The sequence below is a fragment of the Terrapene carolina genome, unplaced genomic scaffold, assembly GCF_002925995.2.
Source record: "Terrapene carolina triunguis isolate 2854851 unplaced genomic scaffold, T_m_triunguis-2.0 Scaffold95, whole genome shotgun sequence".
NCBI classification, from domain to species: Eukaryota; Metazoa; Chordata; order Testudines; family Emydidae; genus Terrapene; species Terrapene triunguis.
In genome coordinates, this window is record NW_020664446.1 from 35,413,346 (window position 1) to 35,440,686 (window position 27,341).

The 27,341-nt window shown below is 41.2% G+C and overlaps 1 protein-coding gene across 1 annotated transcript in view; it reads left to right on the forward strand.

Annotated features, from left to right (window-relative positions):
* The window catches only part of SGMS1 (sphingomyelin synthase 1), a 70,674-nt gene that overhangs the window by 29,514 nt on the left and 13,819 nt on the right, over positions 1-27,341 (forward strand). The window contains exons 3-4 of the mRNA XM_026651073.1: positions 9,787-10,639; positions 25,181-25,298. Of these exons, the coding sequence (XP_026506858.1) occupies positions 9,999-10,639; positions 25,181-25,298 (759 nt within the window). The 5' untranslated portion in view covers positions 9,787-9,998. The remainder of the gene's footprint in view (positions 1-9,786; positions 10,640-25,180; positions 25,299-27,341) is intronic.

Sequence of the window (27,341 nt, forward strand, 5' to 3'; positions counted from 1 at the left end):
GAAGGAACATAGCAAATTTGATGCTTAGATAAGTGTGGTTCTGTCACACTTTAGCAGCTAAACTGCGGGTCCAGACAACAGCAGCCATGAGCCAAGCAGCGGGGGACACAATGCAGATGATTCCATGTGGCAGCTGCGGTATGTACATGGTCCTAGCGGGGGTGCCTGACCAGAGGTATGTCTGCATGAAGTGCCGCCTAATAGAGCTGCTGGAAGAAAAGATCCGAGGGTTGGAGATGCAGGTAGATTCCCTGGTAGAGTTTAGAAGGGGGTTCGAGCAGCTAATGGAGCAAAGGCAAGGAGTGGCTGAAGGGGAATGCTCAGGGGTACAGGTGGAAGCAGGGGCTAAGGTCTGTGAGGGGAGAATGTCGGGGGGAGAACAAGGGCAGTGGAAGCATGTGACCGTGAGAAGCAGGCCAAGGAAAAGGAGGGCCAGTGAAGGGGAAATAGAGCTCAGGAACAGGTTTGGGTGTTTGGATAACGAGGAAGGGGTGCAGCAGGTGGTAACTGAAGGTGGGAGGGTGAGGAAGAAGAGAAGAGCAGCTAGTCCCATAGAAAGAGGGGAGGAGTTGATGGAGACAGCACCAAATCTGGGCCCCGGGAGGATACAGGATGGCATAAGGGGGATTATAAGAGAAAATAGGAACGGACAGGGGTTGCGACTAGAGGGAACAGGGGATAGATTAGTAGATCACACTGTCACCAGGGGGGGGATGGATACTAGACTAATAGGTCATACTGGCAGTACAGTGTCCGTACCAAATTGGATAACTAATGTGAGAGAGGCTAAACGGCATAAATTAAGATGTTTATACACCAATGCGAGAAGCCTAGGTAACAAAATGGAGGAATTGGAGCTCCTGGTCCGAGAAATGAAACCTGATATTGTAGGAATAACCGAAATGTGGTGGAACGGTAGTCATGACTGGAGTACAGGTATGGAAGGGTATGTGCTGTTTAGGAACGACCGGAACAAAGGTAAAGGTGGGGGAGTAGCATTGTATGTCAATAATGAGGTAAACTGTAAAGAAATAATAAGTGATGGAATGGATAAGATGGAGTCTGTCTGGGCATTACTCACATTGGGTAAAAAAAACTACTAGAGCCTCCCCTGGGATAGTGCTTGGGGTGTGCTATAGACTGCCGGGATCTACCCTGGATATGGACAGAGAACTATTTAATGTTTTTAGGGAAGTAAATACTAATAGGAACTGTGTAATCATGGGAGACTTTAACTTCCCGGATATAGATTGGGGAACAAATGCTAGTAACAATAATAGGGCTCAGATTTTCCTAGACGTGCTAGCTGATGAATTCCTTCATCAAGTAGTAGCTGAACCGACGACGGGGATGCCATTTTAGATTTGGTGCTGGTGAGTAGTGAGGACCTCGTTGAGGAAATGGTTGTAGGGGACAACCTTGGCTCAAGTGATCATGAGCTAATTCGGTTTAAACTAAATGGAAGGATTAACAGAATTAAATCGGAGACTAGGGTTTACGATTTCAAAAGGGCTAACTTTAATAAATTAAGGCGACTAGTTAGGGAAGTGGATTGGACTAACATATTTATGGATCTAAAGGCGGATGGCGCCTGGGATTATTTCAAGTTGAAGTTGCAGGAGCTGTCGGAGGCCTGTATCCCGAGAAAGGGAAAACGGTTCGTAGGCAGGAGATTTAGACCGAGCTGGATGAGCGAGCGTCTCAGAGGGGTGATTAAGAAAAAACAGAAAGCGTACAAAGAGTGGAAGAGGGGAGGGATCAGCAAAGAAACCTACCTTATTGAGGTCAGAGCATGTAGAGATGGAGTGAGAAAGGCCAAAAGCCATGTAGAGTTGGACCTTGCGAGGGGAATTAAAACCAATAGTAAGAGGTTTTATAGCCATATAAATAGGAAGAAAACAAAGAAAGAAGAAGTGGGACCGCTGAAGACTGTAGATGGAGTGGAGATTAAGGATAATCTAGGCATGGCACAATATCTAAACGAATATTTTGCATCGGTCTTTAATGAGGCTAATGAAGGGCTTAGGAATAGAGGCAGCGTGACAGAGGGGAATAAAGGAGGGGGGGGTTGACATTACCGTATCCAAGGTAGAAGCCAAACTCGAACAGCTTAACGAGACTAAATCGGGCGGACCGGATGATCTTCATCCGAGAATGTTAAAGGAACTGGCGCGAGAAATTGCAAGCCCGTTAGCGATAATTTTTAATAAATCTGTAAACTCGGGGGTGGTACCGTTGGACTGGAGAATAGCTAATGTGGTTCCTATTTTCAAGAAGGGGAAAAAAAGTGACCCGGGTAACTACAGGCCTGTTAGTTTAACATCTGTAATATGCAAGGTCTTGGAAAAAATTTTGAAGGAGAAAGTAGTTAAGGACCATGAGGTCAATGGCAATTGGGACAAATTACAACGTGGTTTTACGAAAGGCAGAGCGTGCCAAACCAACCTGATCTCCTTCTTTGAGAAAGTAACAGATTTTTTAGATAAAGGAAATGCGGTGGATCTAATATACCTCGATTTCAGTAAAGCGGTTGATATGGTACCGCATGAGGAATTATTGGTTAAATTGGAAAAGATGGGGATCGATATGAAAATCCAGAGGTGGATAAAGAACTGGTTAAAGGGGAGACTGCAGCGGGTCGTACTGAAAGGTGAACTGTCGGGTTGGAGGGAGGTTACCAGTGGAGTTCCTCAAGGTTCGGTTTTGGGTCCGATTTTATTTATCTATTTATTACTGACCTCGGAATCGAATGTAGAAGTGGGCTGATAAAGTTTGCGGATGACACAAAGTTGGGAGGTATTGCCAATTCGGAGAAGGATCGGGATATCCTGCAGGGAGACTTGGATGACCTTGTAAACTGGAGTAATAGTAATAGGATGAAATTTAATAGTGAGAAGTGTAAGGTGATGCATTTAGGGATGACTAATAAGAAGTTTAGTTATAAGCTGGGGACGCATCGGTTGGAAGTAACGGAGGAGGAGAAGGACCTCGGAGTCCTGGTTGATCGCAGGATGACTATGAGTCGGCAATATGACGTGGCCGTGAAAAAAGCTATTGCGGTCTTGGGATGCATTAGGCGAGGTATATCTAGTAGGGATAAGGAGGTGCTTCCATTATACAAGGCACTGGTGAAACCTCATTTGGAGTACTGTGTGCAGTTCTGGTCTCCCATGTTTAAAAAGGATGAACTCAAACTGGAACGGGTACAGAGAAGGGCCACTAGGATGATCCGAGGAATGGAAAACCTGTCGTATGAAAGGAGACTCGAGGAGTTCGGTTTGTTTACCCTAACCAAAAGAAGGCTGAGGGGGGATATGATTGCTCTCTTTAAATATATCAGAGGGATAAATACCACGGAGGGAGAGGAATTATTTCAGCTCAGTACTAATGTGGACACGAGAACAAATGGATATAAACTGGCCGTCGGGAAGTTTAGGCTTGAAATTAGACGACGGTTTCTAACCGTCAGAGGGGTGAAGTTCTGGAACAGCCTTCCGAGGGAAACAGTGGGGGCGAAAGACCTCTCTGGCTTTAAGATTAAGCTTGATAAGTTTATGGAGGGGATGGTTTGATGGGATAACGTGATTTTAGTCAATAGGTCAATAACGTGCCATCGCTGGTAATTAGTATCAATGGTCAATGCGAGTCTGGCTGGAGAATCTTGCTCGCATGCTTGGGGTTCTGCTGATTGCCATATTTGGGGTCGGGAAGGAATTTTCCTCCAGGGTACATTGGCAGAGGCCCTGGAGGTTTTTCGCCTTCCTCCACAGCATGGGGCAGGGGTCGCTTGCTGGAGGATTCTCTGCGACTTGAAGTCTTTAAATCACGATCTGGGGACTTCAACAGCTGAGTCAAGGGAAAGAATTATTCCAGGAGTGGGTGGGTCAGCTTTTGTGGCCTGCATCATGCGAGAGGTCGGACTAGATGATCATAATGGTCCCTTCTGACCTTAAAGTCTATGAGTCTATTAGGGTGACCAGACAGCAAGTGTGAAAAATCGGGACGGGGGTGGGGGGTAATAGGTGCCTATGTAAGAAAAAGCTCCAAAAATCGGGACTGTCCCTATAAAATCGGGACATCTGGTCACCCTAAACTGCATACAGATGTTTGACTCCACTGCTGCTTTCATGCAAAGAGATCTGCCCCTCTAGCTTAAGTGGAAGAAGCTTATGCAGTTCCATCCAGAGATCCCAGATTCAGCCCCTGCAGATGACGCAAATGTGGGGGGTGGTACAATTGGCTATGCTGCCTGTAAAATTTGCTCCCAGAGCCAGGAAGTGAACCAAAAATCCTAATACCTAGAGTTTCAGTGCCACCTCACAAGTGTAACCCATTGTGTGTGTTGTGTAACCCATTTGTGTAACCCACTATGTGTGTTGGCTCACCTGTATGGGCTGGGTTTTTTCTGTACAAATTACTCTTATTTCTGAAGTAGAAGAAATCTGTGCTATGTTTTGAAGTTTGTGAGTTCAAAGCTTTCTGATGATTCGTGGGGAGTGGGAAAAAACATATATGTATGAAAGTTACTATAAGGACCCAGGAGTTCTTGCTGTAATTTTATCTGGTTAAACATTGCATTTAAAGTGATGTGGATTTTGTGCTAACACTGGCTTTACAGCTGCATTTATTAATTGCACTTGCTTAATGGGCGTTGTTCCTTTAAGAATAGGGTATGACAGATTGAAAGGGTGTTTGACACTGAGAGCAAAGCCTGGGAGATTAAGCCTGTTTCCAGAGAGTGAAAGATGCAACCTGTGTAAGTTCCAAAAGTATCAGAACTTGATTTAATAAACTGACCTTTCCAGAAACACCTTTGAGAATTAGGCTAACATTAACTCTAATGGGGATAGGATAACTCAGGGTATTACTAATGCAGTATATACTCCTGAGGGAATTCTGCACCAAAAAATTAAAAATTCTGCGCACTATTTTAAATTCTGCAAATTTTATTTGTCAATAAATAAAGGTGGCTCCAGCATGGCAGTGGGGAGCACAGGCCACTGGCTGCATTGAGGTGGGAGATCACTCTGATGCCCCCCCCCCCCCGTACAGGGACTCGGCAGTGAGGCTGCATCTGCTGCTGACACGGTGCAAGGGCTGGGCCTGCCCCAAAAACACCCCGGGGCCCTGCCCCTCTGCACCAGCCACACCAGGTGTGGGTGGGCAGGCTCAACCCAGAAGGACCCAAGTGTGGGGGATACAGATGTGGGATGAGAGGTTTCTGTGCGAGGCAATCTGGGTGCGGGCGGCTCAGTGGGAGATCTGGATGCACAGGGGCTTATTGAGGGATTCCGGGTGCAGGGGCAATGGGACTCTGCAGGAGATCCAGATGAAGGTGGTTGGGGCTCAGCAGAGGGGTGTGGGGAGATGGGGCTCAGCGGAGGGGATCTGGGTGCTGGGGGAGTGCTGGGGCTTGATGGGGTGGGGGTCCAGGAGCAGCTGGTTGGGCTCAGTGGGGTGAGGGTCTGAGTGTGGGGAGCTCAGCGGAAGGTCCAGGTGTAGGGAGGTAGGACTTGTCCGGATGAGGGTTCAGTGGGCCTGCTCCCACTTCTCCCACATTACCCTATCCCCTTTTCTTCTCCAATTAACCTTTAGGTAGCCACCTGAGACAGTCAGTTACTCTCAGGTGGACCTTCAGAATGAACACTGAGCCCTGATTCCCCTTAAAGGAGCCAGTCACCCTGTGAGAACAAGTAACTCTACATCTGGCTTGATCTAGTTAATTTTCATATCTGTAGAAAAATAGTGAATGTGCATTATTTTTCTCTGTGTCAGATTAGTTAATTAACTCAAATGGTTTCCTGAATGTGCCGGTCCCATTCCTTGCCCCCCAGAGCTTTCAAAATCTATCCCTGCGTGCCTGCTTTTCCCATGTTTCTTCCCTTACCCTTTCTGAAGCTTTTATGTCATGCAATGGAAGACTGCTACTGCAGGTATCAAGAAGCTGAAATGATCAAACTGGGCCTGGCTGTGTGGCAAACATAGACCATAAATATTGGGGGGATGGAACGATGGAGTGCTTTCTTGTTCTGCATTTGGACAAGATGTTTGAGATTTCTCATAAAATATAAGCGGCAATACCCAGGCAGAATGCCATGAATTTCAGATGCAGTTTTTGCCTCAACTCAGAATCACCCAATGCCTATCTACTTTACTAGCAGCATGGAGTATTTGTGGGTTTAATGTTGGCATTGAGAAAAGAGGCCCCATGAAAATTATGTAAATATTTATTTTTCCATAAACTGATAATCTAGTATGCCTTTAGATAACTTTTTTTTTTTTTTTTAAAGGAGATATCCTATCTCCTAGAACTGGAAGGGACCTTGAAAGGTCATTGAGTCCAGCCCCCTGCCTTCACTAGCAGGACCAAGTACTGATTTTCCCCTGGTTCCCTAAGTGGCCCCCTCAAGTATTGAACTCACAACCCTGGGTTTAGCAGGCCAATGCTCAAACCACTGAGCTATCCCTCCCCCCAAGCGTACTGTTTACTCAGCAGATTGTAATGGATTATGCAACTCTTCTCCTACTCTTTTGGAGAAGTTTGATTTCCAGCATATATTCTAGCAGGATGTTTGGCAAAACCCACTTCTCTAAAATTGCTGTTACTCTGATCTATCACATGGTTTTAGCCTATTCATATTTCTTTGTTTTTAAGAGTGGTTACATCTAGTTGCAATAGCTTCTGTGACCCAAGAACCTCTTAATGCCACCTGGCAAGGGAATATAGAAGGGGACAGGTATCTCCTGATTCTGGTGTATACATTCTGGTTCACAAAATAATAATAATGTGAGGTCTCAAATAAAAGCCGGAATCACACTGGCTATTAATATCATCATGAAATATATGTACAGATACTTTTGCATATATACTGAAAATATATGCTTACAGTCTGTATCAAGGTGTCAGTCACCAGCAGAGGTAAAAAACATGTTTCCTGTCAGACAAGAGATGTTAATTCACCTGTCTCTCTATTAGCTTACAATGATTAGTTTATATACTAACACAATGGATGCCCTTCTACATACAGAGTCAAATGCTAACCAAGAGATGTGAAATCAACAGGAAATAGGAAAAAACAAACCACAGGGGGTTATCCTGGCTAAGAGTAAAGACAATGAACTTTGGGGTTATAGCTAAGGGGCAAACCAGACACCCCCTTATCCTGTACTTAGGAAGTAAACGGACATCACATTTACAATGATGAAAACAGGACCTTAACCAAACTTGGCTAAAAACTCTGCAGAGGTGAGACTTCGAGTGAGATAAACTTCTTTGGACAGGAGGTTAACCTGTTAGTTAAGCTTAGTCTCTAGAAAGTGTATTATGATTTTGTTTTCTATGTAACCATTTGTTTCCAGTATTTTTACTTACTGTCCGTTTAATCTTCAATCTTTGATAATAAATTTATTCTTCTTTTCACTGTAAACATATATAAGAGCTGAGACGTTAAGCATAGTATTGATCCTGAGTTGAATCTTACAAGCTGGTCTGCTCTTTTCCTTTGAGAACAGCAGACCTGGTAGTTCTGTAAGTAGCCAGTGTCAGGCTGGATATCACAGGGAAATGCTTCAAAGGGACTTGGGGACGGGGTGAACCTATTGTTAAACTGCAATGCAAAGTAAGGGCTGGCATAGCCCAGAGGAGAGTGCTTAACCTCAGGGAACTAACACTCAGCTAAACACAAGAAAGACTCCCTGGCACTGGAGGGAGTGGAACATGGTGACTCACAGGCCTGAGTACCCCAGTAAAATCTTGTTGTACCAGTTTTCATAGTCTATAGAATATTCTAATCGTTTGTATTCTTTTAAATTTGTGGACAACATGAACCCGGGAGGGGTTCCAAGCACTTTGGAGGACAGGAATAGAAGTCAGAAGGATTTAGATATATTGTAGAATTGGGCTGAAAGCAGCGAGATGAAATTCAGTAAAGACAAGTGCAAAGTACTCATTTAGGAAGGAAAAATCAAATGTGCAACTACAAAATAGGTAATAGTTGGTCAGGGTCTGGGGATTATAGAGGATCACAAACTGAATATGAGCCAACAATATGGTGCAATTGCAAAAAAAGGCAAATATTCTGGGATATACTAACAGGTGTGTCATATGTAAGACATGAGATAATTGTTCTGCTCGACTCACCTTGGCACTGGCATGTCGCATCTCAGCTGGAGTATTTTGTTTTGGGCACCACACTTTATGAAAGATGTGGACAAATTGGAGAGAGAGCCTAGAGGAAAGCAACAAAAATAGGAGATTTAGAAAACCTGACTTTATGAGGAGAGGTTGAAAGAACTGGACATACTTGGTCTAGAGAAGAAAAGGCTAAGGGGCGACGTAACAGATTTCAAATACGTAAAAGGTTGTTATAAACAGGATGGTTGTCAATTGTTTTCAATGTTCACTGAGGGTAGGACAAAATGTAATTGCCTAAGTTCGCAGCAAGAGAAATTCAGGTTAGATATTAGGAATAATTTTCTAATTGTAAGGGTAGTTAAGTACTGGAATAGGATGCCAAGGGAGGTTGTAGAGTCCCTATCACTGGAAGTTTTTAAGAACAGGTTGGACAAACACTTGTCAGGGATGGTCTAAGTATACTTGGTTCTGTTTCAGCTCTTGGGGAATGGACTCGATAACCTCTTGAGAGCCCTTGCAGCCCCACATTTCTGTGACGTATAGCTTGCATTTTGCTTTGTATTGTACATTTTATTTTGTTGATTATTTAACATTAAGTCAGTATGGGGCTGCTAAAATTACAGATTATAATAAACCATAACTTTAAATCAGAACTATTGCAAAGTTTGTACAGTTAATATCTACATCATGGATCTGAAACTACTCCCTCTGCTTAGATTTTATGTTGCATCTAAAACTGGAAGGGTCTATTTTTCCAGTTCAGATTTCAGTCTGACCAAAATCTTGTGATTTTCGATCTTCAAGATGGCTGAAATCTCACATCATCAGTTGACTACCTATACTTTCAGCTAAAATCTTGTGAAAACATCTTGAGATGAGCATGATTTGCATCAGACTTATATGTTGCCTCTTTGGTGCTTCTCTAGCTAGAATGCTAAATTCACTCTTTTAAAGAAGCTGCCATAATTCTCACTATAAAACTGCAAAACTGATAAAAACAGGTGATTTACAAAGCTTTTCTTTTTATAAATTAGTAAATTATTACTTTAAGGGAAAAAAACTCATACCTAGAAAAACCACACTTGCAGCTTTTCAGGTGTTTGCTAACTTTAAACAATACTTACAATTATTAGTTTATATGGTGCCCCAAATTGTCCTGGGTGCTTGACAGAACAAAGGCAAGGGTTTTACAGTCTAATTTCTAGGTATGATACAAAGAGTGAGCATACCATACAGTAGTATGGAAGGGGTGTGAGAGGACAGGAGCTACATTAGTAAGATCACACAGTTGATGGATGAACATGTAATGATTTTACTATTTGTATTACCTAGCCTGAGGAGCCCTAGTCATGGACCAGGACCCCATTGTGCCAAGCGCTGTAGAAACATGGGGGAAAAAAAGAGGTTCCCTGCCCCAGACAACTTATATTAACTGTTAAAATGACACATACAGAAGATCAAACTAGTAACTATCTTGAGTATTCAGAAACAAACTTCAAAAGAAAAGTCATATGCATTTGTCTGAATTTAAAAAGCTACTTCTTCATGCTCCTATTGCTTCTTTGGGTTAATTTTTTCTGATGAACATAAAATGCAAACTTACTGTTAAACACCATCTTAGCACCTCTTTTTTTTTCTCTCTCTCTCACTAGAAAGAAGAATACAAATGCAAAAAAGGTGAACCATTTCCTGGACTGGCCACAACATATTGGTATTTTTACAAAGTGTTTAGAAACTTGTACTTGTCAACTTGCCAAACTGGTTTTTGCTGCACATCTGACAGGATGAACAAGCCAAAGAGAGGCTTTTTGTTGTATTGGAACAATAGTGACTGCTGCCTGGTTTAAAGTAAACTTAAGACTGCATGCATTTGCCTGACGAAATGAAAGAAGTGGCATTCTGGTCACCCAAAGAGGTGGCAAATTGGCTGATGGAGAATGCTGTGCCAGAATACTGTGAACCATTGGAATTTTACACTGGGCAGGATTTGATCAATCTAACTAAGGAGGATTTTAAGAAGCCACCTTTGTCACGTGTGTCTTCTGACAATGGACAGAGGTTGTTGTACATGATAGAAACTTTAAAAATGGAGCACCACATTGAGGCGCACAAAAATGGGCATGCCAATGGTCACCTCCGCATCAGTACAGATGTCACCACAAGTGAAAATGATTTCAGCACTAAAATCAAACTGAATGGGATGCCAAATGGATATAGGAAGGAGATGATAAAGATCCCCATGCCAGAGCCAGAGCGTTCCCAGTATCCTATGGAGTGGGGGAAGACTTTCCTGGCTTTTCTTTATGCACTTTTCTGTTTCATCTTTACCACAGTGACGATCTCAGTCGTCCATGAACGAGTGCCTCCCAAGGAGGTGCAGCCTCCCCTACCAGATGCATTTTTTGACCGTTTTAACCGTGTGCAATGGGCCTTTTCTATTTGTGAAATTAATGGCATGATCCTTGTAGGACTCTGGTTAATTCAGTGGCTGCTCTTAAAATACAAGTAAGTACAATTTTTTGCAATGGTTGTGTTTGATATCCTAATCGCTTTTGGGAGAAGCAGGGGTTTAAGGTATAAAACTGAAATCTTTGTAGTGTTTTTAAGTGTTCCATTTTCTTGGGGTGATTTTTTTTTAAGTCAATGTACTCTTGGCAGACTCAGAAAAATCTAAATCTGTATCACATAGTCTATATAGATTTTTTTGGAGTGTATGTATTTTTTGTTCATAAAGTACAGAAGGAAGCTAATCCTAAATACTGTGGTTAGTATAAATATGTGGGCTTGTCTTTACTTCAGAGTGAACTCAAGTATTGCCCCAAATTCAAGTCCTGGCCACACACAAAAACCATTAACTTTTGAATGTGGTGGTGCTTTTAACTCAAGCTAGGTCACAGCTTGAATTAACACAGCTCAATAGCACAACTCCTCAGCTGTTCTCACAATCATTCTGCATACCTCAAGAGTTCAGTTTGTCAGTGTGCCCACTCACTTGAGTTAGGCCAGCTCAAGTGTAGATAACTGGAGTTAACTCCATAGTGAAGACATATGCTAAAATGATTATATCACATTTTTAAAAGTGCAAAAGAAGATAAACAAACAAATATAGTGAAAAACACATAAAAGACTCAAACCGTATCATGTAAATAAAACCACATGAATAGTTCCGGGATTTCTGCATCTTAGCTAGCCATTTTAAGATGTATGAGTTTTGTCTTCCATGAGATGGGGAAGATAATGTCCACCTTAAACTACCAGTAGATAAACCAGTTTGGTAACTGATTAACATCAGATTTATCTCCTGTTAAGCTCTGTCAATGAAGTATTCAAAGCATTGACTTTTACCAGTATCAGGATTTTCATATCTTGTCACTTTTTTTCCCCAAAGAGCAAGAATAAGCATATTTGAGATCCAGAAACCAACTATTAAACATCCAAAAAAGCAGTCTTGATAATCAGCATTGGACAGAATTGAACATGACGTCAGTGGGTGCTCACAGAGTATGGTCACTAGTAAAGTGGCGTGTTCAAGCGTGTCATTGAAAGGAATGAAATGCTACATAAACTTGCATGGCCCTTGACTACAGAGTATGTCAGAATTGTCTACATGGGCTTGGCAGAAAAGCCTGAGGTGTGAAAATTGCATGACACTTTCATATAATTTGCTTGATAAATCAAAGTGGGTTCGCACAATTTCCCCTTCAAAAAAAAGAAATCCATAAATTGCCCCATCACTATATCAGTTATACCCCCGGCATTCCATGCATCCTACCATCAGTTAATCATTTTTCTCATCCACCCTGCTGCCTGCACATTTCTTCACTTTCCTCTTTTCATACAGTGAAGTAATTCTCCTTTATCCATCTGCATTCTGTTCTGAAAAGGTTTCATACTCTGCCCAACTCCATGATATCTGAGCCACCATAATTAATCCCCTCATTCCCTACAGTCCATCAGTACTCTCTGCCTTTCCCACCTCCACAGTCCACATGTTCCCTCTACCCCTTCATCTTTTCTCCTAGAGTCTGGTGCCTGGCTTATTTTCTCAGCAGTAATTCCCTGTTGGCCATTTCTGTTTCTTCCTTCAGGCAAACTTAGCAGTATAGGGCTCAGGGAAATGGGCCAGTGATTGAAACTCTCTCTTCCCCAGCCAGCTGCTCAGTACTCTTCTCTCCCTCTCTCCAAGCTCCCTTTGTGTGTCTCATAGGAGGAAGACTGGGAGCTGAGGGCACAGTTAGGACAAGACAGGATTGGCATAGGCATTATTGGTTTGTGCTAGGACCCCTAGCTCCCGGAGTAGTGTGGTGAGTTTGGAATCTCAAATTTCATTTTAAAAAAAACCAAGCAAGTTTCTAGAGCTTGTTGCAAAGAAAACCTTGAAAATATGACAAGTATAACCAAAGCCGTAATATCTGCTTGGGTCTGCAGACAGCCTGGAACAATAGCTTTGAGTGGCATGAAATATCCCATGCATCTCTGGGAGGCAGAGTAGCTGGCAGGAGGGCCAGGCACTGCTTGTTCTATAGGCCTCCAGTATGTACATATATGCAATCAAACAAAAAGTTAGAATGTATGTATAATATTTATATACATTTGCTAGAATAATGTGTGAAGTTCTGGTCACTACATCACAAAAAAGAGAGAGAAGAAATATAAGGGTTCAGAAATAGGCAATGATTATTAGAGACACTGAGAATGTCTACACTGTAATGAAAGACCCATGGCATGGGCTCGCAGGGCTCTGCTGCAAGACTATAAAATTGCAGTGTAGAGGTTCAGGGTTTCAGAGCCCAGGCTCTAGCCCGAGCCCAAACGTCTACACTGCAGTAACAACAAAGATTCGGGTGGCACCTTAAAGACTAACCGATTTATTTGGGCATAAGCTTTCGTGGGTTAAAAAACCTCACTTCTTCAGATGCCACCTGCCTCCTTGTTGTTTTTGTGGATACAGACTAACACGGCTACCCCCTAATACTTGATACACTGCAGTAAAAATCCAAAAGCCTGAGCCCCACAAGCCCATGTCAAATGACCCAGGCTCTGAGACTCAGGCCTTGGCTACACTTGCGAGTTACAGCGCAATAAAGCTGCCCACAGCGCTGTACCTCACTCCCCGTCCACACTGGCAAGGCACGTACAGCACTGTGTCTCCCTGGCTACAGCGCTGCAGGTACTCCACCTCCCCGAGAGGAATAAGAGATGCAGCGTAGTGGCTACAACTCTCAGGTGTCAGTGTGAACGAGGAGTTATCTTGCTGCGCTGTGATAATCCCTTTATCAAGTGGCCACTCTTTTCATTGTTGTGATCGGCTCCAGGAATGCGGACCTACCATTTCAAAGCTCCGTACCAGAGAGAAAAAGCAAACATTTTGCTGTTTGCTTTGAGTGAGTGAATGAGAAGCAGGGGGGGCAGGGGGGTCGGAACTTGAAAGGCAGCGTGCTGACAAACTCTCAGTACCCCAAAACCCACTGTCTCTCCCCCCACACTCCCTGTCACACTCCACCCCCCCCTTTTGAAAAGCACATTGCAGCCACATGAATGCTGGGATAGCTGCCCATAATGCACCGCTCCCAATGCCGCTGCAAATGTGGCCACGCCCAGTGCGCTGTCAGCTGTCAGTGTGGACAGACTGCAGCGCTTTCCCTACTCAGCTGTACGAAGGCGAGTTTAACTCACAGCGCTGTACAGCTGCAAGTGTAGCCATACCCTCAGTGCTGCCGGTTTTTATTGCAGTGTAGGCATACACCGAAAGACTTACAGGTGAGGCAAGTTGAAAATTAGGACTGTTCAGTTAAGAGAAGATGAGCAAGTATACACATGAAAATTAGGACTCTTCAGTTAAGAGAAGATGAGCAAGTATACACATGATATAAATATTTAATAGTGAATGGAGAGGGACATTATTCTCATAATACATGAACAAGGAAACATCCAATTAAATTGAAAGGCAATCAATTTAAAACTGATTAAAATAAATATTTTAATACATAGTGAATATTTGCTTGTGGAACTCACTGACCCAAGATATGATTGAGACCAAGATCTCTGCAAAATTCAAAAAAGAAATTATACATTTCTATATAAAATGAGAACATCTGCAGTTATGCCAGATAGGTTAAAAAATAACAGATATGAACCAAGAACACTAAAAAAATCACAGATACGAAATAATAGATATGAACCACTAATGTGGTGAAAAAGAAGCTTTATCTGTAGGCAGATTATTCCATAGTTGTCCATTGCAGAGTTTTTTGAAGCTTCCTCTGAAATGTCTGGGTACTTGACCACTGGCAGAGACAGTAAAACTGACATGGTGCGCAGTAACTCTGATTTGCTAGGGAATTTCCTGCATTCCTATTAGGAGTACAATTCCAGGAAAGTTTACACGAATTAATCTGAGCAACTCCAATTTAAAGAAATACTGTCAAATTTGAATTTGTATACTCTTTTTTAAAATCAGACTTCTGACAGAGTACCCTTTAAATGGTAAGATCTCTTTTTAAAAAATTCTATTTAAATAATTGTGTAATTTTCCAGTTTTTCTGCCAACATACATAAAGATCTTTCCAACATTAGAGGGTGGGTGGGCATGAGAATGACTTCCAGATGTTCTCAAGCATTACACTGAACAAAATATGGGTGCTTGGAAAATTCAATGCAATAAAATTTTACTCAGCTGCTAGCATGGGAGGAATTTTCTCCACCCATTCCTCTGTTTTGCTATTCTGCTCTTTGGTGTCGGTGGTGGCATTTGTATGAATAGTTAATTGTTTCCCATGGAAACAAAACTATATTCAGACTTCCAGCTCTTGAAACAATGCACCATTTTAAAGAGTACTATTATCCAAAAGGCTCTTTTGCTATCTTCAACTTCTTTTCAGGAGGATCTGCTATTTTAAAAAATATTCTCCAAAATACTATGAATCTCTTCATCTAATGCCGAATTTCCAAGATGCTCATGCAGGCTGTGCACAAGTACCTGCTTCATATATGCGGATTACATTTATGTACACTATATGTTGAACAGAATAAAATATGATCAGGAGTTGCCCTTCTAGTGAGAGAAGTGAGCTATGGACTGTTTTATAGCTTGTTTATACATTTACAAAAGACATCGTCAAGAATAGCTCTCAATTCTGCTTTTGAGTGGCTTCATGGAGTCTCTCTTTTCATTTTATAGGTCTTAAAGTGATTGTGCCAGTCTCATTCATATTTCCTTTTTTCGAAAGGGTAGGGGAGAAGGAGCTATGGTACAAAATGTGGATACAAATCAGTATGGGTATCAACTGCCCCAAAGCCCCTATCAGCTAGCTAGCCTAAGGAGGAGAGAGAACTTTACACTTGAGACCTTCCAACCTCCCACGTCCTCCCTGGTGTCCAGGAACAATTCCCATTTTCTAGTTGTCTCCTGTGGCCTTACAGATCAAAAGTTTCTACACTTCCAGAAAATGAAAGGATGAATTTTCCTTGTATTGCCTCCCTAGATGTTACTTTCTTTCCATGCATATTTGAGATGACTCACAAGTCAACCAGTGCCTTGCTACCCCCAGTCGTTGCCTGGGATGGTAATGTATCAAGTAATTATACTTGATCTGTTGCCAAGTTGTTTGCAATTTAAACCTGCTCTGGTTTAAACCTACTCTTGCTGAACAGCTACCATGCCCAGCATGGACATGACAGAAAGTTGAAAATGTGGGTGATGAGAGGTGTATAGATGCTATCATTTGATGATTATTAATAGATATATCTGTGAAGGAAAATAAGGACACATCTTTGGCCCTCATGGAAATGTATTTTATTGAATGGGTGGACTTCTTTCTTGAAGATCAGAATGGAAAAATAGAGTTTTAAAGAAGCAGGGTTTCTTATGTTTTTAGGCTACAATAAAAAACTTGTGATTTTGGTACATGTTTTTTTTTTAATTATGCTGTTTTCTTAGAAAACTTTTGAAACATTATGGGTGTTTCAAACTCTGGTATACTTCCATCACTCTGTGTGGTATTGGGCATATTATTAAGTTTTCTGCTCTATTGCTGGTAACAAAAAAATACATTCATTTTCATTTTGAAAAGTGCTCCCATAATGATTTAATTGAGCAATCTTTCCTTTTGACACTTTATCCATTTAATATACTATTTTATACTTGAAACTCCATTACATTTCCAGTGAGTGCTGTGTTCCTAAAAGAAAAGCATATAGTGTCCCATTATATGTTGTAAATTGCCTGAGCCCCATTTATTCTTACAATTGTTTCTGAAACTAGTAAATTACCAAATCATTTCTACATATATACAAAGGAAGGTGTGGGGAAGAGATTTAACACAGTCTTGTTCTCCAGCTTTGTTTGTGAGTATTTGTAACATACCAGGGTATGATCCAGACCAGTGGGGGGCTGTGTCACCCTGCCCTGTAACCTGGGGAGCCTTGCTGTGCCTAGCAGTTGTAGCTTCCAAACTGGACTGCACACAACCAGCCACCAGCATGCAGGCCACTCTCAGATGTGTTTGTATAACTTCAGCCTTCCAGTCACATCTTGGTTATACTGCAGGGTATACACTATAATATACATTAGCCTCTTATCTTAAATAGTTACCCAGACACTTCAACTTAAATGCATTGGGTTATATAAAACAACAAAACAAGTTTATTAACTACAAAGAGAGAGATTTTAAGTGAGTAGTAGTAATGAGGCATAACATTCAGAAATGGTTACAAAAAAAACACAGATAAAACAATTTTTAGTTCCTAACTTAACAAACCATATTAGATTCAAGCAAAATTTCTCACCACATGCTTCCAGCAAGATTACTGACCAAACTCTTTCAGGTCAGGAAGCCCCCTCTCACCTCCCTGAGAGTCCAATGGCTATTTCCTTTGTTGTCTTAGGTGTATAGAGTGTGATGGGCAGGGAGGTTGGGGCTGCCTTCCCTTATATAGTTTCAGGCCCCCTTTTTGAAAAACATTTTCAGCTGAGAACCAGTAGATAAAGAGTCTGCGGGGAAGGACATTCTTGGCTGGCTTCTTTTCCCCCACCTGTTTGAGCTTCCTTTATTTCCCCTTCCTGCTTGATGACTCTGTTTACTGCTTAAATGCAAATTAAGGCACATATATATTCCTTTATTTAGGACAGACCTGTTTGCTGACTTCTGCCAGGGTGAGGCTATTGGGTTTGGAATGTGTTAATAACATCATACAGGGAAATTGTATAACTCCACATATGATGTTGCCATGCATATTTTATCAGGATAGTACTGACCAACAGATTATGAGTTTTCTAATGATACCTCACAAGGCACATCTTGAACAAAGATTATTACAGTAGTGTGTAGGGTGTGAATACAGGGGTGTATTCTGTCACAGTATTAACTTCTGATAGCACAGTACAGTTAACACTGGTTCAAAATAATTCCATGTATTGTCACAGAACTTTCAATGAAAATCTAGCAAGCATAGTAGTACTGATTTCTGAATCACTTTGTCCTATAAATGAAGACAACCCCCCACGCGCACACTATAATTTATTTTCTTTGAATACATGTCAGTGTCGAGCCTACTGTGCATATGCATGTGCACAAGATTTTATTGAAATAGCAGTGCCCGATACTGGGCCCATACCATCCCTTGGTGCTGCCCTTTGATGAGGAAATATATTCCTCCTCGCCCTTGCTGATATATTCCTTCTTACGGGCTTAGAGCAGAGATTCCTCTTCTTGGGTATTGTAGAATGACCACCAAGGAGGGTATTGGGAAGCCCCCAGTCAGAGTGCCACCCCAGCTGGAGCAGGAGTGGCACTGGAGCAGCTCACCCCAACCTGACCAGTACCTGTACAATATGCCAACATGGCCACACTGGCCTTGCAGAGGACCATCCTCCCACATGTCACGAAGCATATCACCCTCTCCAAAGGAGATCAGGCTCCTCAGTGGCTTCACACCAGAACTGTATGTGGTTCCATAAGAATAAGAGGTGTGTGACACAGTGGCCCGTTGGCAAAGGGTCTTTTGTTCTTTACCAACAATTCTTTGCCAAACCCAACTTGCAGGATATTTATCCATAAGGGGTAACATGTAAGGTATCTACATGAAGCACATAACTTATCAAGACTCATAATTATTGAGATGTATGTACAGGTAATATTTTAAGGACTAATGTACCTATATTGAAAGTATACATTGTGGTCTTAGAGTAAAAATTAGTCACCAATGAGTAATATATCTCAGGGATGGCCCATTCAAGGAGGAGGGAGTTGTCACCTCTCCCTGGATAGCCGATGATGTAATGCAAGGCTCTGTTGACTAGACTATCAAAGGAAAACTATCAGAGACAATTGCAAACAAATAAAACCACTTGGAAGTGAAAAAAGAAACATTACAACAGACTGGGGTTCACCCTGTCTATAAATAAAGATAAAAGACTGTTTCACTATAGCACAGAAGCACTCTGAATCCATTCACAGAGAAAACATCTTGTGGCATGGAGGTGTTTTCCTGAAAGTTTGGTTCCTGATTTCTGTAAAGCCATCAGCTCTGCAACAGACTGATCTTGGGGTGGGGTGGGAAGGACCTACTTAATTAGATAGGAAAGGTAACTATTGTTAAGTATAGGCTATAGTTCACATTTTACTATTTTGTTTTTTATGAGGACAACACAAGATATCTCACTGTGTACCGCTCCCACTGAGCATCAAGGCCAACTCCACCACAGCTCAAACAACATCCTCTGCCTGCTTCTGAGATCTGCCAGGCAGCAATGTGGAGTAACCCACTGACCTTTATCAAGCATTATGCATTGAATCTAGACCAGATGCCAAATTCAGGAGAGCAGTACTACAATCACTGTTCAACTCTTAGACCTGACACTAGAGAGTGTCAGCTTAGAGAGACCAGGTGGATGAGGTAATATTTTTTTATTGGATCAACTTCTGTTGGTAAGAGAGAAACTTTCAAGGAAGAGCTCTGTGTAGCTCTAATGCTTGTCTCTCTCACCAACAGAAGTTGGTCCAATAAAAGATATTATCTCACCCACTTTGTAATGTCCTTGGGCCTACATGGCTACAATACTGCATCTAGCTGACACTATTCATTCTCACTATCCTAAGTGGATACTGCTTGCCAGTCACCAACAGTGGGATCCACAGACACGTACTCAAGAGAAAAGTTACATTCGCTATAGTAACTCTGGTTCTTCAAACTGTTCAGTGTGGATTCCACAACCTACCTTCCATCTCCACTTTCGGAGTCTTTAGCTATCACAACTTTTGAATGGTGAGGGAACTGAGGCAGGGTCATAGCCTCTTTGCCCTTTTGACCTCACAGAGGACCACAAGGAGGCACATTGATTAAAAAAAAAAAAAAATCTGATTTTGTGTGCATGAGGCTCATGTGCACTTATAGTGTGGTCTGCACACTGACTGCAACATCTTGATGAACCACAGTTCTTTGAGTTGGCTGCCTCCTAGATTTGTGGCTAAACTTTTCTCCCTATAGAAACATAACTAATTGAGCATTTTAGAGGAAGAAGATTCTGAGAGCTATGTTATGAGTTTAAAAACCTGGCATTTGGGTAAGTATTCCAAACCCTTATATGCTCAATCAAGTGATTAGCCTTTTAACAAGGAGACCAAAAATCTTTGACATCATAAGTAGGATATTTATAATACAACTTCCTTCATTGCCTTTTACCTTTATAGCTGTTAATAATTAAAAGAGAGTTTGGATTATTCTCAGGTAAACTATCAGAGGTATTCCCTGACCTTCTGAGATGACAAAGTAACCATGGAGACAAAGAAAAAAACATTAATAGGCATAATTATTCCACTGGATAGTGAAGATAACTGGGAAGTCACTGATATACCATAGGTTGTATGTTAATATATCAAATGACATTTTGACTTGTTCCTTAAACATTATCTCCATTTTTGAACGGGCAAGGTGAGGCACTGAAGTTCAGGGTCCAGCTCAGGAAAGCATCCCTTTTTAGGGAAGTTAAGCATGTGTTTAAATGCTTTGCTGAATCAGAGCCTTGCTCAAACCTACGTAGAGAGTTGGTGCCAGAAAATATGTTGGGGTTCCAAGTTTCCTGACAATTTCTCTAACAACTAGAAAATCATGCTTCCCCATGAATCAGTTATTCCTTTGTTAACTTTAGTAAACCATAATAAATAGATTTAATCCTAAATATATTTAACAAGAAGATAATCTAATTTGACTAGTTTTTGCTTTCTCAACAATAATGCTATGGCATATGAATAAGCTACTTAGCCAAGAGGCTTAATTTTTAGCTTTTATGTCATATATAATGATATAAAAATGGAAAATTAATATAGAACTTTGAGGATATTTTGGGCCAACATTAATAGTATTTAGTTACTTACTCTATACTATCATTAACTCATTAACTGGTAATTAAGTCTTTGAAAATGTTGCTCATTAGAGCCACAAACCCTGAACCATCCTGAATTTAATATTGACATTTCTGTTCATAAATTTAAGAAATGTAAATTAATTTAGCTTGGGTTTTTTGTTTTTTGTTTTTAAAGAGCAAACTTTGCCCACTAGTGATGCATGCATCGATATCATTATACAAGAGGATTCTATTCTATTGTGTGTAGATTTGTATACTGACTTCATCGCCATAGTATTTGTGTGCCTGCCAGTAGTGCTTTAAGCATCATAACTAATGTATGTCATGTGTTTGTTCTCTTATCCTCTTCCCAAAGAGAAACTTGTGTGCAGTGGAGTATTTTTTTTTTCATGTATCAGAGGGGTAGCCGTGTTAGTCTGAATCTGTGAAAAGTAACAGAGGGTCCTGTGGCACCTTTAAGACTAACAGAAGTAACTTGCATCTGAAGAAGTGAGGTTCTTACCCACGAAAGCTTATGCTCCCAATACTTCTGTTAGTCTTAAAGGTGCCACAGGACCCTCTGTTACTTTTTTTTTCATATATGCATAAAATATGTTGACTTTTCAGGCTAGATTCCCAATGGGATTTAAAGTACCGTTTGCAAAAACAGTGGTGGTGCTGCCCCCCTTATGCCCAATAGCCCAGTGCCCTAACCATTGGAGCTATGGAGTCATTCTCTCTATCCCAATAAATATGTAAGTATTTTGTATAAAGTGCGACAGTTTCAACAGGAGAGAGACCTTCCTCAGAATAGCCAATAGCCTGGTGCTTAGCGTATCTGGGGGAGTGGGGAGACAGAGGTTCAAGTCCCAGCTCCAGAGTGGCGATTGGAATCCCTTTCTCTCACATCACAGGTGAATGCCCTAATCACTGAACTACTGCATATCAAGGGTTTTGTGAATCTAGTCTTAATTTCTTTTGCTTTTATTAAAAATACTCCAAATTAAACATTTTGTTCAACCCTAAATTAAAGTTTTCAGACTTCTTCAATTCATTGAAAATGCTAAAACAATTGGCTTCTATTCAACCAGAGCCACATTCCCCCCCCTCCCCCAAACTATTAGCAGACCAAAAAATGAATTGGCACAGCTCTACTCAGTATGAGGAAGGGTTGCAGAATCCACCTGTAATTTAAACTATCTACATACAATGCATAGAAACCATTACACTCTAGTGCAACTCCTCACAGTTGGGTCTCAGAAGTATATTACAAGTTAGTAGCCATTTGTTAATTAGTGATCTTAAAAGTATTGTCTGAGTCTCTCTCCTTTGGTGTGCTATAATGTTATAAATAGTTGCAGCAACCTTGTCAGCATTTGCAGCCTCAGAAAAACAGTGGTATTGAATTTTTACTTCACATTTGCCTTTTACCGGTTATTCTGTCTCTTTACCCCAGAGTCTGCTAAACCAGTTAGTTTAAATAGAACTGAAATCAGAGAGCCATATATAGTTTAATAAAAGGGATGTTCAGCCTTGAGTAGAACATCTTTGCTTCTTAGTGAAATTGATCTCTCTAATGGAATAATGCCATTATCCTAGCTTGCAATAGTTACATCCATGGAGATATAGTCTGATAGTACAACCTTAAGCCTTTTTTAGTGTATTCTTGTTTGCAAAAATATTTACTGTTTCAAGAGGAAGTAATCGTTCTTTGTCTGAAACGTGTGTACACACAATATATTGTTTGAAATCTTTCCGTCAAAGCAGTAAAACTCTTTTATAATATTGATCTAGCATTGTTAAGTCATGCTGTAGTCAGATCAATAATACTGCAACTAATTGACTCTGCCAAAAACCATTAAAAATCAAATTGTCAGCCATTTGTGAGTTTCAAGAGAGCTCAGTTTGCTACTGTTTGTTTTGAAACTTTACTTATTTAAAAAGTATTAGATGTGTTTCTGTCTGGATTAAGTGCTTTTAAAAAAATGAAATTTGAAAGCAGTCACAAGTAAATATTTTAGGAATCCTTACTTAAGTACGTAGTTTTTACTTTAACAGACAGTTTTGGGGAAGGAGAGCAGCAAGAGTGGGAGGGGATAACTTTTCAATATGTTTACTGTAGATCCTTCTTGCAGACAGCTTCTCTTAAAGTATTCTATGGGAAGTGAGGTAATTATAGAGTAACATACCAGGGGCCTTGTATGGCAAGTAGAGACAGTATGGGAAAAAGGATAATGTTTGATCTTACCCATGAATTCTACTTTTAGCTGGATAAGAAACTGCAAGCTTAGTTTGCCATCATTTCTTCAGTTTTAAATGCTGATTATTTTACAAAAGCAAAACCAACATAACGTGTAACTAACAAGGTTATACCAGTTCTTTACAGATTCCTTCTATGTTAAATTTCTTTCCTCTATTCTTTATCAATTGTTTTTGAGAATATCTGAGTGATTCTCTTACTCAGCACAGTGAGGCTTTAATCCTGATGGATCATATATATATGCTTGCTAATATTTAATATTATTGCTACTATTGTTATAGTTATTACTACTATAATTACAGTAAAAGTTGGCAGCAGAAGCCTAAATGGGCCAAATTTTGGGCTGGCCTCAACCTGTAATCTAAAGTTATGCTTGTATTTTGTGTGCAGTTGGTACTTGCAAAGCCTGCATTTCACGTTTAACATGAATTTGCACTTGTGCATTCAAATTAGGGTGGCAGCTAATTATCAGGTTTTCACACTCAAACTTGCAGGTGTAATTATAAAGGTTAATTTTAAAACATGTGACTGATTGTGTTTTCATGAGGCCACTGTGGATCCATGGTATTTAAACCTCCAGTTCTTCTTCAAATGCTGGTTCCTATATGTATTCCTCATGTGGGTACACATATGCAGTGTGCACCTGAGTTCAGAGATTTTAACAAGCAGTGTCTTTTGGTCCACATATGCGCAGTTGGTCTCCTCATGCTTCTGAGCAAGAGTAGAAGAGGCAGTACAGGTTGACGCCCCCTCAGTTCCTTACTGCTGCATGGTCCAGAGTCAGAATTCAATGTCCTCTCTTTCTTCAGCTTTCAGAGATCCTGCAGATAAAATAGTATATAGTTATTCTTTTTAGCTTAGTAGAGCTACATTTTTAGTGTAGTTTGTGTACTTTGCTTCCCAGGACTGGGGACTACCTCCCTGCGGTCTGGGTCTATGCCCAAAGTTCCAGGCTTCAAAACTGCATCTCCTGCACTAGATCCTTCTCTGTCAATGACTAACACCAATGCTGTCTCTGCTGTCTGGGTGAGACACATATTTCTTCTGTGTCTGTCGATCATTTCCACCAATAAATTGCGAATCCTGTGAGCTTCACCTTAGGAAACCCTTAATGGAGAAGGCCCTGAGACCCCTCTGATCTGGGCCAGGGAGACCCTCCAGTACAACAGCCTCAATAAATGAGCACATGCCTAGGAGCAGAGCCTTCAGTTTCAAATTCCAAAGATTCTTCCTTCAGGGCTTCCCATAATAATAAAGGGCATTCTCATGGGCACAAGGAGAGATCCCTGTCAAGGACTGTCCATAAGAGATGCACTCCTCCCCTGAGCCCATCGAGATTGGGTGAGCCTTCTAAAGGAGGACAAGTTGGTGGCAAAAAGAGCTCTTCAGGTTGAAGTTGATGCAACAGATACAGCATCCAGAAGCTTGACCACTGGTGTTTTTATGAGGAGAGATTCTTGGTTGCAATCCTTAGGCTTTCCCAGGGAAGTGAAGAATACTATGCAGGCCCTTCCCTTTGATGAGTCAAACCTCTTTAATGAGAATATGAATGACTCTTCATTCATTAAAAGACTTGAGGTCTACCCTCCACTCCCTATCTATATTCCGCTACCTGCCCTCCGTCCCCTCTGCTTCTGGTCTGGTTGGATTCACTGTGAGACGAGAAACTGAGGGGACGTCAACCAGCACTACTTTTTATATCCTCACTCAGAAGCACAAGGAGACCTACTGCACATATGAGGACCAATGGACACCGCTCGTTAAAATGTCCGGACTCGGATGCATGCTCATGCATATCCACGTGTTGAATACAGATATGGACCACATATCTCAAAGAACTTCCAATATTAGTAAATAACTTCCATTTGTCATTGGTTGGTCTAATTCAGCTTTGTAATCATTGTATTTCTGTATTTTGAATTGCTGATTCTCTTTCATGAGTAGCATTTTTAATGTATATGAATAAATCAAATATGATTGCTCCTTTTGGAAGATAATTCACTGTTTGTAGATGCAGAGATACTCTGCAGAGACTAAAGGAATTCAGCCTCTGGCTTGAAACCTATGTTAGTTTTGGACTGGCTTTGTTTGCTACCTTTAAACTACAAGTTATTTGTATTTATAAGGAATGGTGGTATGAAAGGATCATAGGTTAGTGTTTAGAACACAGGACTAAAAGGCAGAAATTTGGGGTTTATTCTTAATTCTGCCACTGAGTTACTGTGTAATCTTAATTGCATTCTGTGCCTGTTTTGCACCTGTACAATGGGAGATCAAAGTTCTTTAATATTCTTAATCAAAGCTGATGTAGATGTATAAAGCATTATTAAGCTTGAGCTTGAATTGTCAACATGATATTCTAGGACCGATGCCTTTCATGGTTTTTAGACAAATCTTGGCAGAATTTGTTTCCTTAGAATGACACTTTTTTCCCTGTCTCCAGATCTATTATTAGCAGAAGATTTTTCTGTATAGTTGGCACACTATACCTATATCGGTGTATTACGATATATGTAACTACACTGCCAGTACCCGGTATGCATTTCAACTGCTCTCCAAAGGTAAGTTTTTCTCACTGCAATTCCATTTTGTAGCTTCTGTTCTTTTTCTTTTTTCCACACGCCAGAGATCCTTAATAACTGTGAACAGCCTTCTTGATCGTAACTCATATAAGTTGGAATGGCAGGGACTTTTTTTCCACAGATCGTCGATGCTGCGAATTTGTCAACTCGAGTGCTAGCTGTCGAACAATGCAAAGCACTCCCTTCTCAGGCCTAATGTGCTGTGTTTGTATCGATTTTTAACTATTTTGACTTTTTTTTTGTTTTGTTTTGTTTACTGAGATAGTGGAATCTATACATCCTATAATGAAATGCAGTTACTGACGTAAAGGTGCCATATACCACTGTAGCTTATTTCTAGAGCTGAGCAAAATTTGAAATTTCCATCTCATGGGAAATTCCAATATTTCAGCATTTATGTTTTCATCCTGAACTGAAAAGTTAACATTTGAAAAATTTTCATGGAATTAAATATTCCAAAAAACTTCTTTTCAGAAATATTAAAATGTTTTCTGCTTTTTCAATTGAAACAAAATCTTTCATCATTCCTGAAATCACAATGTTTCATTTCAGTTGGTTGAACTCAGGTAGGATGCTTCATTGCAAGTTAGTTTGACATTAAACTGTATTTCCCCATTGTGGCACATTGCCACATATAATCATAGAAGATTAGGGTTGGAAGAGACCTTAGGAGGTCATCTAGTCCAACTCCCTGCTCAAAGCAGAACCAATCCCAACTAAATCATCCCAGCCAGGTCTCTGTCAAGCTGGGCCTTAAAAACCTCTAAGGATGGAGATTCCACCACCTCCCTAAGTAACCCATTCCAGTGCTTCACTACCCTCCTAGTGAAATAGTCTTTCCTAATATCCAGCCTAGACCTCCCCCACTGCAACTTGAGACCATTGCTTCTTGTTCTGTCATCTGCCACCACTGAGAACAGCCTAGCTCCTTCCTCTTTGGAACCCCCCTTCAGGTAGTTGAAGGCAGCTATGAAATCCCCTTCACTTTTCTCTTCTGCAGACTAAATATGCCAAGTTCCCTCAGCCTCTCCTCGTAAGTCATGTGCCCCAGCCCCCTAATCATTTTCATTGCCCTCAGCTGGACTCTCCAATTTGTCCACATCCTTTCTGTAGCGGGGGGCCCAAAACTGGACGCAGTACTCCAGATGTGGCTTCACCAGTGCCGAATAGAGGAGAATAATCACTTTTCTCGATCTGCTGGCAGTGCTCCTACTAATGCAGCCCAACATGTCATTAGCCTTCTTGGCAACAAGGGCATACTCGTATACAGCCTCTCGTCCACTGTAATCCCCAGGTCCTTTTCTGCAGAACTGCCGCTTAGCCAGTCAGTCCTGAGCCTGTAGCAGTGCATGGGATTCTTCCGTCCTAAGTGCAGGACTCTGCACTTGTCCTTGTTGAACCTCATCAGATTTCTTTTAGCCCAATCCTCCAATTTGTCTAGGTCACTCTGGACCCTATCTCTACCTTCCAGCATATCTACCTCTCCCCCAGCTTAGTGTCATCCGCGAACTTGCTGAGGGTGCAATCCATCCCATCATCCAGATCATAAATGAAGATGTTGAACAAAACCAGCTCCAGGACCGACCCCTGGGGAACTCTGCTTGATACCGGCTGCCAACTAGACATCAAGCCGTTGATCACAACCCGTTGAGCCCGACGATCTAGCCAGCTTTCTATCCACCTTGTAGTCCATTTGTCCAATCCATACTACTTTAACTTGCTTGCAAGAGTACTATGTACATAAGTCTTATGGGGGGAGGGATAGCTCAGTGGTTTGAGCATTGGCCTGCTAAACCCAGGGTGTGACTTCAATCCTTGAGGGGGCCACTTAGGGATCTGGGGCAAAATCAGTATTTGGTCCTGCTAGTGAAGGCAGGGGGCTGGACTCAATGACCTTTCCGGGTCCCTTCCAGTTCTATGTGATAGGTATATTTTTATTTACTGTGCGAGACCGTATCAAAAGCTTTGCTAAAGTCAAGATATATCACGTCCACTGCTTTCCCCATATCCGCAGAGCCAGTT